At 44.8% G+C, this 13806-nt stretch overlaps 1 protein-coding gene across 1 annotated transcript in view; it reads left to right on the forward strand.

Annotated features, from left to right (window-relative positions):
* PPP1R36 (protein phosphatase 1 regulatory subunit 36) overlaps positions 1-13806 on the forward strand; it is a gene marked incomplete at its 5' end in the record, with an annotated part of 66464 nt that overhangs the window by 40028 nt on the left and 12630 nt on the right. The window contains 5 exons of the mRNA XM_083754577.1: positions 3730-3794; positions 4697-4792; positions 6065-6183; positions 10085-10151; positions 12240-12338. Of these exons, the coding sequence (XP_083610703.1) occupies positions 3730-3794; positions 4697-4792; positions 6065-6183; positions 10085-10151; positions 12240-12338 (446 nt within the window). The remainder of the gene's footprint in view (positions 1-3729; positions 3795-4696; positions 4793-6064; positions 6184-10084; positions 10152-12239; positions 12339-13806) is intronic.

Raw genomic sequence — 13806 nt, forward strand, 5'->3', positions numbered from 1 at the left:
GTCCCTTAAATGATGTCCCTTAAATTTAAAAGGAAGCAGCTCCTCTCCCTCCCTCCCTGCCGGCCAGGGAGGAGGGAGGCTCCAACTGTGTTGCTTGGCTGTGTTGCTCACCCAATAAGAACTCTAAGAACGACTGGGGGGTGGAGCTTGCATGCCTTGTGTGTGGCTAGTTAATGCAAGCTGAGGAGGTTTTTGAATGCTGGACGCCATTTTGTTGCACGTGCTGCTGCAAACTTTGCAGTGCAAAGCCAGGCCGGGGAACCATCTTAAGTTGAGGCTGCACAGGCCTTGTGGTGCATGTGATTCAGATTCTATTCAGTTGAACCTCTGGTTACAAAGTTGGTTGGACAGTGTTCTCAAAGCTACCAGCATGAGTTTGACCAGACTGCAGGAGGACAGGAAGACTGGAGTGCCTGGAACAGGTGAGGCTGCAGGTCCCTTATTTTGGCTGCTGGTCCCTTATTTTCAAGGCTGCTGGTCCCTTATTTTCAAATCTGTAAGTTGACAGCTATGGCAGGGACGCACGATTTAATGAAAGGAATTGGGGAGGATTTAGGTGCACGGATGGGTGGAAACCTAAGGTGACACCCTCTTCTTGGGCATGAGTCAAAGTCATTCTGATGCCATGTTTGCAGTCTGTCTACTCTCCCAGTGCAAGCCTGTGTGGGTGTGCATCAATGCATAACAGCCCAAACCTCAATGCAGGTAGTTTAATACATTTAAAGTTAAATACATATTAAACACGAACTAAATCTGATTTAGTAAAACTGCTGCCAGGTTGCCACTACCTGCGGCAAGGCCTTTTGGGTAGTGACTCAATTGTGGAAAACTCCCCCAACCTAGGAGCATTATTAACATTCTGGGACTTTAAAAAAACAACTACCACATTCCACTTCACCCAGGCATTTGATGGCTGAAAAGATCATTGATCCTGGCAACCCTGAAATCATGGTGTGGATATATGATTGTTTTTAGATGCTCACAGTGTTAAAACATTTTTTTTAAAATTATTTTTCAGTGGTGCTGCTTTGCTGCTTGACACCCTCGACTCCTTTGGGGAGGGAGGTTGATACTGAAATTTAACTGATTTTAAATTTAACTGTTTTTAAAATAAAACAGATAAATAAATATTACACACATATATGTGTGTGAGAGAGAGAAAAATGAGCGCAGGCAGTTCACTCAGAAAGCAAGCAAGCAATCCTGCTCAGAAGTAGCACCTATTTTTGAAACCAGTCAGTGTGTCGGACGGGCTATTTTAAAGGAAAGCCGCCTGCGACACGAAACGCGGGCGTCCTGTTCACACGTATCTGGGAAGGGGGTTCACAATTGGGATAATTTCTGAGGACGCCCTTTGGTTAGAAAAAGAGAGCCAAAAGCCACCACGCAGGCAGACAAAAAAAAGGGAAGGCCTGCCGCGTTGCATGATGGGACTTGTAGTCTCCAGGCGGGAGAGCCGACCCTTCTATTCAAGATGGAAAGAGAGACAAAGAGCTGTTGCCAGGATACTCTCTCAGTAAACAAAGTGTCGCCATGTCTCAGCTACAGTTCCTGGAGCTGCCCAAGGGACATATAGTGCCTGTAAGTAAGTTTGCATTCCTGGATGTGTCTAGTTACTGTGGAACTTCTTGGGGGTGGGGTGGGGTTTGCAGATTTTTCTTTTTTTCTTTTTTTAAAAAAAGCCCAAGGTAGGATATGACCAGGTTGGGTCTTGCAACCAGTGCTGGATTTACGTATAAGCTAAACAAGCTATAGCTTAGGGCCCCGCTCTCTTGGGGGTCCCCCAAAAAAAATTAAAGGGAAAAAAACCTGGATGTACATTTCCAAAATATAAGGTACAAAACAAATACAATAAAACTTACATACAGCAACAGTGTTTTTGCATTATTAAGTTTGTTATGAATAAAAAAATCATTTTAAGTTAGAATTTAATAATTATTTCACCATTAATATACTTCTTAATTGTATTTCAGTTCAACAGTTACTTGGATAAAATACATATTTTGTTATGTGCAAATGGCTTTAGATACCTATCAGGTCCACAAATTACCATATAGCATATATTCAACATAAAAAACAGTGACAATTTGTTGTTGGCAAAGGACAGCTGGACATATAAAGGGCCCCATTACCTTCAGTAACTAAGGGCCTCCTCAAACCTAAATCCGGCCCTGCTTGCACCTTTCATAGCTGGGTCGTCGTGCAATCTTCACCTGTCAAAATCCCCTCTTCAAACCCAAATATTAGAGGCGCCCACTCTTGTATCCACAATTCAGGAGCAGTTTTCAGTTTGTGGGTGTTGACATGCTTCGTTTATTTACCTATTACGTTTCTACCCCACCTTTCTACCAAAAGCCCCCAATAGGGCCTACATTGGGCCTCCGCCCCTCATTTTACCCTCTCAACAGCCCTGTGAGGTAGGTCAGGCTGAGAGACCATGATGAGCTCCAAGATCAACCAGTGAACTCCATGGCTGAGTGGGGATTTGAACCCTGGTCTCCCAGGTCCCAGGCAGACACTTTAACCACTGCACCATTTTGGCTGTCTAACCTTTTATGAATTAAATCTTACTTGAGGAATACAACTGGCTTGCATTATTATTATTATTAGTGGAACCCCCCCAACTGACTGGGTTGTCCCAACCACTCTGGGCAGCTTCCAACATTATACGTTTCCGAGCACAATTTAAAGTGTTGGTGCTGACCTTTAAAGCCCTAAACGGCCTCAGTCCAGTATACCTGAAGGAGCGTCTCCACCCCCATCGTTCAGCCCGGACACTGAGATCCACTGCCGAGGGCTTTCTGGCGGATCCCTCTTTGCGAGAAGTGAGGTTACAGGGAACCAGGCAGAGGGCCTTCTCGGTAGTGGCACCCACCCTTTGGAACGCCCTCCCACCAGATGTCAAAGAGAAAAACAACTACCAGACTTTACGAAGACATCTGAAGGTAGCCCTGTTTAGGGAAGCTTTTAATGTTTAATAGGTTATTGTATTTTAGCGTTCTGTTAGAAGCCGCCCAGAGTGGCTGGGGAAACCCAGCCAGATGGGCGGGGTATAAATAATAAATTATTATTATTATTATTATTATTATTATTATTATTATTATTAAACCTCAAACATTAAAAACTTCCCGATACAGGGCTGCCTTCAGAAGTTTCCTAATAGCTGTATGCTTATTTATCTCATTGACATATGATGGGAGGACACCCCACAGGTCGGACAACACTATATGTGTTCATATATATTTATTTCACCTTCCATCCCTATCCATAGTGTTTCTGATGGTCACAAACTTGAAACGACCAGTTGGCATCGGTTGTTGCTGTTTTTAAGTAGGCAGTTGGAAATATTCAGTCAATGCCTTGATTATTTTTTATGATTAGGAGTATTAGATAGACCACTGGCCTTTATATACACCGGTGGCCAATATTGTGAAAGCCTTTAGGAAAAGTTGTATTTTTAAGGCTTGGTGGCTCACGACATCAGTCTTTTTTTTAAGAATAATACCATGAAATAATATCCCTGGAGGTTGCTTGATAATGTCCCAGTGGTTGTTCCAGCCCTGGTTTTGGGTGTACATTGAATCGCCATTCTTTAGAAGCACATGGCATTGGGCTTATCGGTCAGGCTTATGAACTCGCTGGAGTTTTTGGAGCTGAAAATCGAACATGAAAATGATGAAATGGTTTGAATTAACGCCTCAATACTTGTGTATTCCGAAATGTTTGCAGTTCACGAAAGTTAACCCTGGCTTGTGGTACTGGAAAGATGACAGCCGAAGTCTTGAATTTGCATGGTAAGGATTCAGTGTCCCTTTCTGTCTGACTTTGTTGCGTTTCTGTTTGTGGTTATCGTGATTTCGTATCACTTGCCAGTGAGCTAGTTTATGAAGCGCCTGGCCTTGCAGCATGATTCCCCCCCCCCCTTGCAGAGTCCATTAAAATCAATAAAACCAATGGAATCTACGACATTTCCAACAATAGCAGATTATAATCAGCAGGAGGAAACCAATACATTTTAGTAAATAAAATCCTTGTTTTCCAAAAGCATGGAGGAACTGAAATGTTTTTTCTTTGCCTCTGAATGGAGGCAAATGTCAGGCCTGATAGAACTCTTGGCAGCAATGGGAGGTAAGAAGAGGTATTCCACAGTAAACAAAGTGACAACTGAAAAGAGCCTGAGTTTGCAGGATGCTGCTCTTTCCAGCTGTGAAAGCATCTAGTAGTATGCCTCATCTCTCCCTAAGTGCAATTGGTCCAAACATACCCATTCCTTCAATCTCTGCAAGAATAAAAATGAAAACATCTCTGTAATTTTGAAGCAGAAGATACCCCACGCTGATTGGTTGAGCATGCTGTGATGTCATAAAGAACCACCTGTCCAATCCCTGAACCTGTTTCCCCCTTGCCTTTGGTATTCATTTTTTTTTGGGGGGGGGGGATTATTAAGGATGGAGGACGAACAGATCAACTCAGAAATGTTGTGGATGGTGGGGCTTTGGAAAATTAAAAAAACCAAGTATCCTAGCTGAATTATAGTGGGCAGGGGCAAGATTGCATCCTAAACTGGCATTGGACATGCTGCCATTCCTCTCTGCTGGGCTCACTCTGTGGTTGAGAGACGCATGGTGAGGTCTCTTTCCTGTGTAGTTGTATGCCACTGCCATTACCGAAAACCCCCCTCTGTTTGGTATTGCAGTGCTCATCCTAAGGAGGAAGATAAGGAAGTGGAGAAGAAGTCAAAGAAAGGGAAAACCATCCACTTCCAAGAGACGGCCACAAAAACGCCAGACAGGTGACCCAGTTTAAAAATCAGCAGAGCTTGAAATGCCCTGACTATAGTCTGTGGTCCTGGCAAGGATGTAAGAAGTCCTGGATTCAAATCCCACGCAAATCCTGTATTTGGGGAAGGGAAGGGGAAGAGACTGGACGTACCTTTGGGGATGGAACATAGCTCAATGCAGAAGGCCCTAGGTTTGATCCCCAGCAAAGACCAAGGCCTGAGATCCTGGAGAGCTGTTGCCTGCCAAGGTAGGCAGTATTGGGATAGATGGAGAAATGGTCTGAGCCTGACCTGGATGGTAAGGGAATCCCACCGATGTCACCAATTTATTTATTTTTTAAAAATAAAATGATTGGTTTTAAAAAGTTCTCCTTTGTGACGCTTGAGACAGGAGTTCCAATTCATTCTAGGTAGAGTGAGGTGGCCTGCCTCAAGTGCACCATTAAAGGTCAATTATTTGGTCTATTATTATATTGTTGCCATTGCCACGAGGGTTGCCATTCGGATTTTGTGCCCCAATGTCATGGGCCACCTCTGTGCCTGCTTAGCTGCAAACATGTTTGGGCAAGCTGCTTGTTTGGCCCCTCTTCCCTGTCTGTAAAGTGGGAACAATAGCAACACAACATCACAGGCCTGCTTTTTTGCTGATGTGTACACCATACATACATCTGATGTATCTCCCCTCCCCTCTTCTGCACCTGCATCCCATAATGCCTTAGCTACAATTGATCATTTGAGGAGCCACGCCCTCAACTATGAGAAAGAACGGGTCCACAGGCCATCTGCATCGGTAGGATGGGAAGATGGCTGCACAAACTGGGCCATTTTCATCACTGCGTCTTGCAAAGAGTTTCCCCTCCAGGTCACATCCACACCATACATTCAAAGCCCTCTTATGCTACTTCAATCAGTCCTGGTTTCCCCCAAAGAATCTTGGGAACTGTAGTTGCTAGGAATCCTCTCTTGGAACTACAATTCCCAACACCCTCAAACTACAGTTCCCAGGATTCTTGGGGGAGGGAGCTATGGCTGTTAAAGTGGTATGACAGTGCTTTAAATGTGTGTTGTGGATGTCCTAAGTGCCACCCCTTTGTGGATATTGAAGGCTCGAGAGACCAATAAGGAAGCTTCATGTGCCCATATAAGGCTGAATTCTGCCTTTGTTTTCAACGTAATCAAGGTTACCTGGAAAGAGAACATCCCAGAGTTTAGCTCCAGAGTTGCCTTGGCATGTGCCCAATTAAATGAAATGCAAGTCCTACCCACCCTCCATTTTATCTGCAGACCGGATCCTGTTTTTTTCCGAGATATCTTTGCCGTACGGAGAAGTCTCCAAGAAGATAAGTCTCCTCGGCTGTTGAAGCGATTGCAAAAGGAACTGATTTCTCTAGAAGACGTTAAGTGTAAGTGTGGGTGCTGAATTGCCAAGTTAGTTGCAGCTTATCGATCTTCTCCGCTATCCTTGAGATTGTTCCAAGGGTTGCTGATCTCAGTGTCATCCCGAGTCAACAGCACTTGTTTACTTGGCCTAAATGGCTTGTGTCCAGCATACCTAAGAATCATAAAAATCAAAGAAATAGCTTCTTTGTCCCTTCCAGCTGTGGGAGCCAAGAGCACCGTCCACCTTAACAGTCTTGCACAGAACCAGCAACGGCAGTCCTATGCGCTACAGACCAAACAGGGAGTGGGTGTTTTGCACAGAAAGGCTCCAGTCATGGAAATAACTTGAGTCATGCAAGATTTCCAGTCTATATGGAGCAGGGGAAGGCAGAAAGGCAACCTCCTTTTCTATATCGCATCATGGTGCCAGCCTCTTCTTTCATAATGGCATCTTCATAGCATTGGTTACAACATTTTACTATCTCGGATTGCACAAATGGGCTTCATTATGGTTTTTGCCCAACACATGTAGGTGTGACCGAGGTTTGGCAAATGTTTCTTAATGGACTGGTAAGTGGCAGTGTTTCACTTGGTCATCTGGAAATCTCTCTGTTTCTCTGTCTCTCCTGCCATTGGGATGTGATGTGAATCGGAGCCTATGGGAAGGGCAGAGAAGGTGCAGTAAGCCTGAATCTCGGGAGACTCAGACAAAGAGCACTGCATTTTGCTGTATTGGAAACAACAGGGGACTGAGCTGGAGGGGACATTTATTACCGTATTTTTCGGTCTATAAGATGCACCAGACCACAAGACACACCTAGTTTTTGGAGGAGGAAAACAAGAAAAAAAATATTCTGAATCTCAGAAGCCAGAACAGCAAGAGGAATTGATGTGCAGTGAAAGCAGCAATCCTTCTTGCTGTTCTGGCTTCTGGGATAGCTGCGCAGTCTGCATTTGCTTCATAAGACACACACACATTTCCCCTTACTTTTTAGGAGGGGAAAAGTGAGTCTTACAGAGCAAAAAATACGGTAACTAGGGTTACCATACATCTGGGGTGGAAATCACGAAAATGCCCAGGAAAATCCGAACGTATGGCAATCTATTTTGGCAGTGTCGTTTCTGACGAATAAAGCTCAACAACTCTGCCCAAAAAATGCTCAACAACTTTTCTGTCCGGATTTTCCCTGTTTGAAACATGGTGGAAACCCTAATTAAAACATTCATGTCCCACCTTTCTTCCAGAAGCTCAAGGTAGTGTAGCACAACAACAGCCTTGCAGCGTAGGTGAGGCTGAGAGAGAGACTGACTGGTTACCCAGTGTCTTCCATGGCTGAACAATTTGGTCCTGGGTCTCTCGGCTTTTACTCTTGAGCCTTCAAACACTACACTACTCTGGCTTCGCCTGAAGGCATACGTAGCTGCTTTTGTATATTTGCGAACAAAGCAAGTATTACAAAGGCACTATTTCAGTGCACTTTTGTTTGACTAGAGCTGGTTAATGCTTGGGAAAGTGCAGAGCAGGTAAGCACAATGAATGCAGCAGTGCACCTAAAGTCATTCTCATGTGCTGCAGGTATACGCCTGCCCAGAGCAGACTATTCAGAATGCAGGGAGAGGGAGAAGGAAGTGGGCATGCATTTCCACTCTCATCAGAAACTCCCTGCCTATCCTTCTCTCTGTTGTGTGGCCTTTCAGCTTCCTATGCTTGGCATGTAAGCCCCCTTACATTTCTTTGTAAATAAGGTGTGGTATAAATTGCTAAATCAGCTTTAACAGTAATAATAATTTCTAAGCGCATTGTTTTCCTCTAGCATTCTAATTGTATGGCCCTAGGAGGACCGCCTTGCAGTTTTCCTTTGAAAAGTTGGGTCAGCTTCAAAAAACGTTGCAAGACCTTAAATTTGGACTGGGATTTTGGAAATCTTTATGGACAGGAAAGACTGTCTACCCAGAGGTCAATCCAGCGTAGACAAGTTGTCAAAATGTGCTAGAAGAAGCTGTGTTCTTATGGAGATGGAAAACCCTGTGTCTGGGTAATAGCATTTCAGAGCAGACTGCAGGTGGGAGCAAAAATGATTTAATGTTCCTCCATACAAAAAAGAAGAAGAAAAAACCCCTCCACACTCCATGTAGAAAAATAGATGATGAGGAGAAGGCTAGACTAGTACTCTCTGTGTGTTTTTAAGCACATTTTCCCCTTCAAAGGATTATAGGCACTGTCGATGCATTTCTCAGCAACCCTTAACACACTACTGTGCCCAGAATTCTTTGAAGGATGTGCCTGTGTGCTTTGGATGTGCTTCAAAGGCATGATGTGCCTACAGCCATTAAGGACCAAAATAGATGTAATTTGTATTTTTACAAACATGTACATTAAGTGCAAAAAAAAGCCCTAGTATTAATTTGGCCCCTTTCCCTGACTTGGTAGATTTCTATATGCAGGGACTGCTTTTGTACAGAGGAGCTTTCAGTCAAGTGAGTCTCACCTGCAGTCTAAAGGTGAACCACCCAGACGCATTTTTACCGCCTCCATGAAAACTAGACCTGGACGACTTGCTTATTCCTCTTGGGTCACGCCTGATGCAGCTTTGATAAACTCCAAGCCTGCCACAATAGTGACGTGCATCCATCACTCCACACATCTCCTGGTGCAAACTCAGTGGCAGAGTTTTCCAGGTAGAATCCCTGGGATTACTGACGGAGCCCTACACCCAAACCGCACCCACTTCTGTTCTCCCTGGAAGGAGGCATGCTGTTATCTTAAGGTGAAAGAAAGCAGGGCAAATAAAACCAACCCAAATTTAATGGGCTGTTTTCCTTACTCCCATCTCAAGTTACACCAATCCCTTATAGGGCAGTCCTAAACCTGTCTACTTGGAGATAAGTGAATTCCATGTGATTTGTTCTTAGTAAGCGTGTTTTAGGATTCCATGTGATTTGTTTAGGGAAGTTTTTAATACTTAATGCTGTACTGTTTTTAACGCTTGATTGGGAGCCACCCAGAGTGGCTGGGGAAACTCAACCTGATGGGGGGCGGGTATGAATAATAAATTATTATTATTATTATTATTATTATTATTATTATTATTATTATTATTCCCCAACCCCTTGCATAGTTCCTTCTTTCTCTGCCCCTTTTCTTAAACTGGTTGTTGTTGGCATCTGCCTGTCTTGGGAGACAAAGGAGGAGTGCGCCTTTGAGGGGTGAAGTCAAAATGTTGGAAAGTTACAGCTCCTGCTTTGGGTATAGAGACCGATATGGGAGAGACATGTTTTGTTGCAGCTGGGGCAAAGAAAGGCATCCAGTTGTTTCTTCTCTCGGCGCTTCTCCCAGTGGTCATTCCCCCCCAGTCACTGCTATGGATGCACAGCCTGCCTGTCTGTCTCCAGGCATTACAGTTGTCTGCAAGGGATTCCCACACGGTGGGGTTGATATTAGCAGTCTTAATGTCATGTTTGCAGACATTTTTGTAACACAGAGTTGGTCTGCCAACTGGCCTGGTGCCTTTAGCCAGCTCCGCTTAGAGTACATCCTTGGGGATCCTGCCATCTTCCATTCTGCCGACATGGCCAAGCCTAACGGTTAAAACAAATCAGAACTGGAAGCAAGTTCAGCGAATGTGATTTTCCATAGGTTTGACAAGGACCGGAGAGACTTGGGTTCAAATCCTCCCAGGTGTAAAGCTCACTGGGTGATTTGGGGACAGTAATTTATTCACAGCTTAGTTCACAGGGCTAGAGGGGGGAATAAAATGGGTGGACCACTCTGAGCTCCGTGGAGGAAGTTTAGTTTAAAAATATAGGCAAACAAAACTTGATTTATGTAAAAACCTTCTCTGAGATAGTTTGCAGACACTTTGCAGGGCTGGACAAGAATGCAATGCTACAGATTTTTAAAATTTTCATTTTGAATGTTTTCAGACGCTGCCCTGTTTCTGGCCCACGAAGACGATTCCTTTCGCATCCATTCTTTCTCTTTAGTTATGAGGTATGCCATTTGGTATTTGCATTTCACAGTGGGATGTTTTCACTTCATTTTTTTTAAAAAAGAAAAATATATTTTACGGCACCCTGTAAAAACCAAGTCAGATGTTAGTGGAGAGGTTGCCAAATCCTGTGTCATCAAGACCTGAATTCTGAAAGATATCTTTGGCATATAGACAATTCCGTGAGAGGGGAAATGTCAGAAATCACAACCATCACATCCTCTGACAAGTAACCTTGCAGCTGCTTCTCGCTACACTTCCATTTTAAGTATGAAATGGGGCTGTTGCAGAAATCTTAGTCAATCATATGAGCAGACCTGGGGCAAGGGATTGTCCGGGTCAGCACTTCACCTGCAACAGGAGATTAATAAGGGATCTGGGTTAATATATGTGCTGCTTTTAGCATTGCAAAGCAGGGCTGGGGAACATCAGGCCTGGGGGCCAAATGTGGCCCTCCACGGCTTTCTGTGTGGTCCTTGAAACACTTGCCAGGCTACTTCTCAGTTGGTTAGTGTGTGGTGCTGATAATGTCAAGGTTGCAGGTTCGATCTCCGTATGGGGCATCTTCAGATTCCTGCATTGCAGGGGGTTGGACTAGATGACCCTCAGGGTCCCTTTCAGCCCTACAGTTCTAAGGTTTTATGATTCTCCTCTCCCCAGACCACACCTTTCACTGGCTCAATGTTTTTGCCTGCTTGGAATTATTTGCATCCCACTCACCCCCGCCCCCACCAGCCTTGTTCCAAGGACCTCAGACCGCATGCATTATTCCCACCTCTTATTATTCCCACATCTTCACAAAAACCCTGCGAGGGAGGTTAGGCTAAGAGAGAATGACCATCCCAAGGTCATGCAGTAAGCTTTGTGGGTTAAGAGAGAGCCAGTGTGGTGTAGTGGTTAAGAGTGGTAGTCTCGTAATCTGGGGAACCGGGTTCGCATCTCCGCTCCTCCACATGCAGCTGCTGGGTGACCTTGGGCTAGTCACGCTTCTTTGACGTCTCTCAGCCCCACTCGCCTCACAGAGTGTTTGTTCAAAACAAAAAAAATTCCTTCCAGTAGCACCTTAAAGACCAACTAAGTTAGTTCTTGGTATGAGCTTTGGTGTGCATGCACACTTCTTCAGATACCGGTTGATGGACTTCCATTTCATGCGGTTCAATGTGGTGCCTTCCATAGTTCCAGTTACAGATAGGTAGCCGTGTTGGTCTGCCATAGTCAAAACAAAACAAAAAAATCCTTCCAGTAGCACCTTAAAGACCAACTAAGTTAGTTCTTGGTATGAGCTTTCGTGTGCATGCACACTTCTTCCGATACCAATGTTGTGAGTGTTTGTTGTGGGGGAGGAAGGGAAAGGAGAATGTTAGCCGCTTTGAGACTCCTTCGAGTAGTGATAAAGCGGGATATCAAATCCAAACTCTTCTTCTTCTTCTTAAGTGGGAATGACGATGATTGGGAGGGCCAATTAATTATCCCTTATTCTAAAATCCCATTATGGTTAAGTGACCCTCTGGGTCTTCACACATAATAGGCTGCTGGGATAGCTCAGTTGGTAGAGCAGGAGACCTTTAATCTCAGGGTCAAGGGTTCGAGCCCCACGTTGGGCATGAACGTTGGGTATTGTGAAGGGTAAAGGTAAAGGGACCCCTGACCATTAGGTCCAGTCGCAGACGACTCTGTGGTTGCGGCGCTCATCTCACTTTATTGGCCAAGGGAGCCGGCGTACAGCTTCTGGGTCATGTGGCCAGCAGGACTAAGCCGCTTCTGGCAAACCAGAGCAGCACATGGAAACGCCGTTTACCTTCCCTATTTATCTACTTGCATTTGGACTTGCTTTCGAACTGCTAGGTTGGCAGGAGCAAGGACCGAGCAACGGGAGCTCACCCTGTCGCGGGGATTCGAACCGCCGACCTTCTGATCAGCAAGTCCTAGGCTCTGTGGTTTAACCCACAGTGCCACCTGTGTCCCTATTGTGAAGGGTACCCAGGTGCCATTGCCCAGTGGGCTGCATTCAGCAAAAGAAAACTGCTCCCCTGTGAAGAAGTTTACATGGGCGACGTGGTGTTTTGCTCTGTTCTTAAATTCTGCTCTAGGTGCCGGCAGCTAGATGATTTTCTCATGGCTCTGCTGTACTATCTGAATTTTTATCTGGAAAAATTAGCCTTGGAGATGAAACCCAAATCTTTCATGGGGTGAGTAAAATCGCTTGGATGTGTGTCTTAAGCGGAGTCCTGTCATGTTTAGAAAGGGCTATTGCTCTATATATTCAGTGTTGGTGTGCTTTGCTTCAAGACCCGATTTGTGCTTGTTAGAAAGATCACAAGCCACGAGACCTCAAGCCCAAGACCTTGGAGAGTTGCCAGTGCTCAGGTGACTAATGGGTGAATAGTCTGAAGTTGGGAGTTAGGGTTAGGGTTCTGCATCGGTGGATGTGGCCTAAGACCAGCAGAAGCTGGGGTGGTGGGTGTTGCACGAACTGTTGAAAAGTGGACAGAACTGAGAGCCAATGTGGTGTAGTGGTAGACTCGTAATCTGGTGAACCAGGTCCGCGTCTCTGTTCCTCCACATGCAGCTTGGGCTAGTCACACTTCTCTGAAGTCTCTCAGCCCCACTCACCTCACAGAGTGTTTGTTGTGGGGGAGGAAGGCAAAGGAGAATGTTAGCCGTTTTGAGACTCCTTTGGGTAATAATAATAATAATAATAATAATTTTTTATTTATACCCCGCCCTCCCCAGCCAAGGCCGGGCTCAGAGCAGCTTACAAACAATAATAAAAACAATAAGAATGATTACAACTTAAAAACAAAAATAAAATACAACATTAAAATAATGGAACATTAAAATATTAAAATGTAGTGATAAAGCAAGATATTAAATCCAAACTCCTCTTCTTAAAGAAAAAAGGGGGGGAGAAAAGTGGACAGAACTCTCCCTTCTTTCTCCACAAATGCACCCAAACCTACTTTCACTAGTGCCTTGGCCTGGGTATCTCTCCTCTGTTGCCCCTCGCGTGTTTGCAAGGGGCACCAACCCTCTTGCTTCCCTGGGGGTTTCAGGTGAGTCCACAGCAGCCGAAAGCTATTTCCTGCATTGAACTCAGCCATAATGTTGTCGTCCCCACTGTCTTCCCCTTGAAACAGACTTTTAGGTTACCTTTCAAAATATAAATACCTTTCAAAGACAGCTTACAGCGTACAGGTCAAACAAATGAGTCAAACCAACTTTTGTTTGAATTGGCAGCTGCCTTATGGCCCAACACCTACTTGTTTTGTTTTGTGTTGACCCAGGTGAGATCTTAAACTAGATCATTTAGATTAGATCATCACCAACGCTTCCTTAGGTGTTGGGACATGGTTCTATGAATGTGGTTCAACAACATCTGGATGGCCACAGAGGATCCCCAGCCTTGAGGGAGGCCAATAAGGTGTGGCCATCCAAGATGTTGTCGGATCACATTCAAAGAATCATAGAGTTGTAAGGGACCTCAAGGCTCATCTAGCCCAACCCCCTGCCATGCAGGAATCTCAGCTAAAGCATCCATGACAGGTGGCCATCTGCTTTAAAACCTCAAGTGAAGAAGAGCCCACCTCCTGAGATAGACCGCCCCACTGGCATCAGAAAGCTCTTCCTGATGTTTAGTCGGAATCTCCTTTCTTGTTA

Source organism: Podarcis gaigeae, assembly GCF_964106915.1.
Source record: "Podarcis gaigeae genome assembly, chromosome: 1".
NCBI lineage: Eukaryota > Metazoa > Chordata > Lepidosauria > Squamata > Lacertidae > Podarcis > Podarcis gaigeae.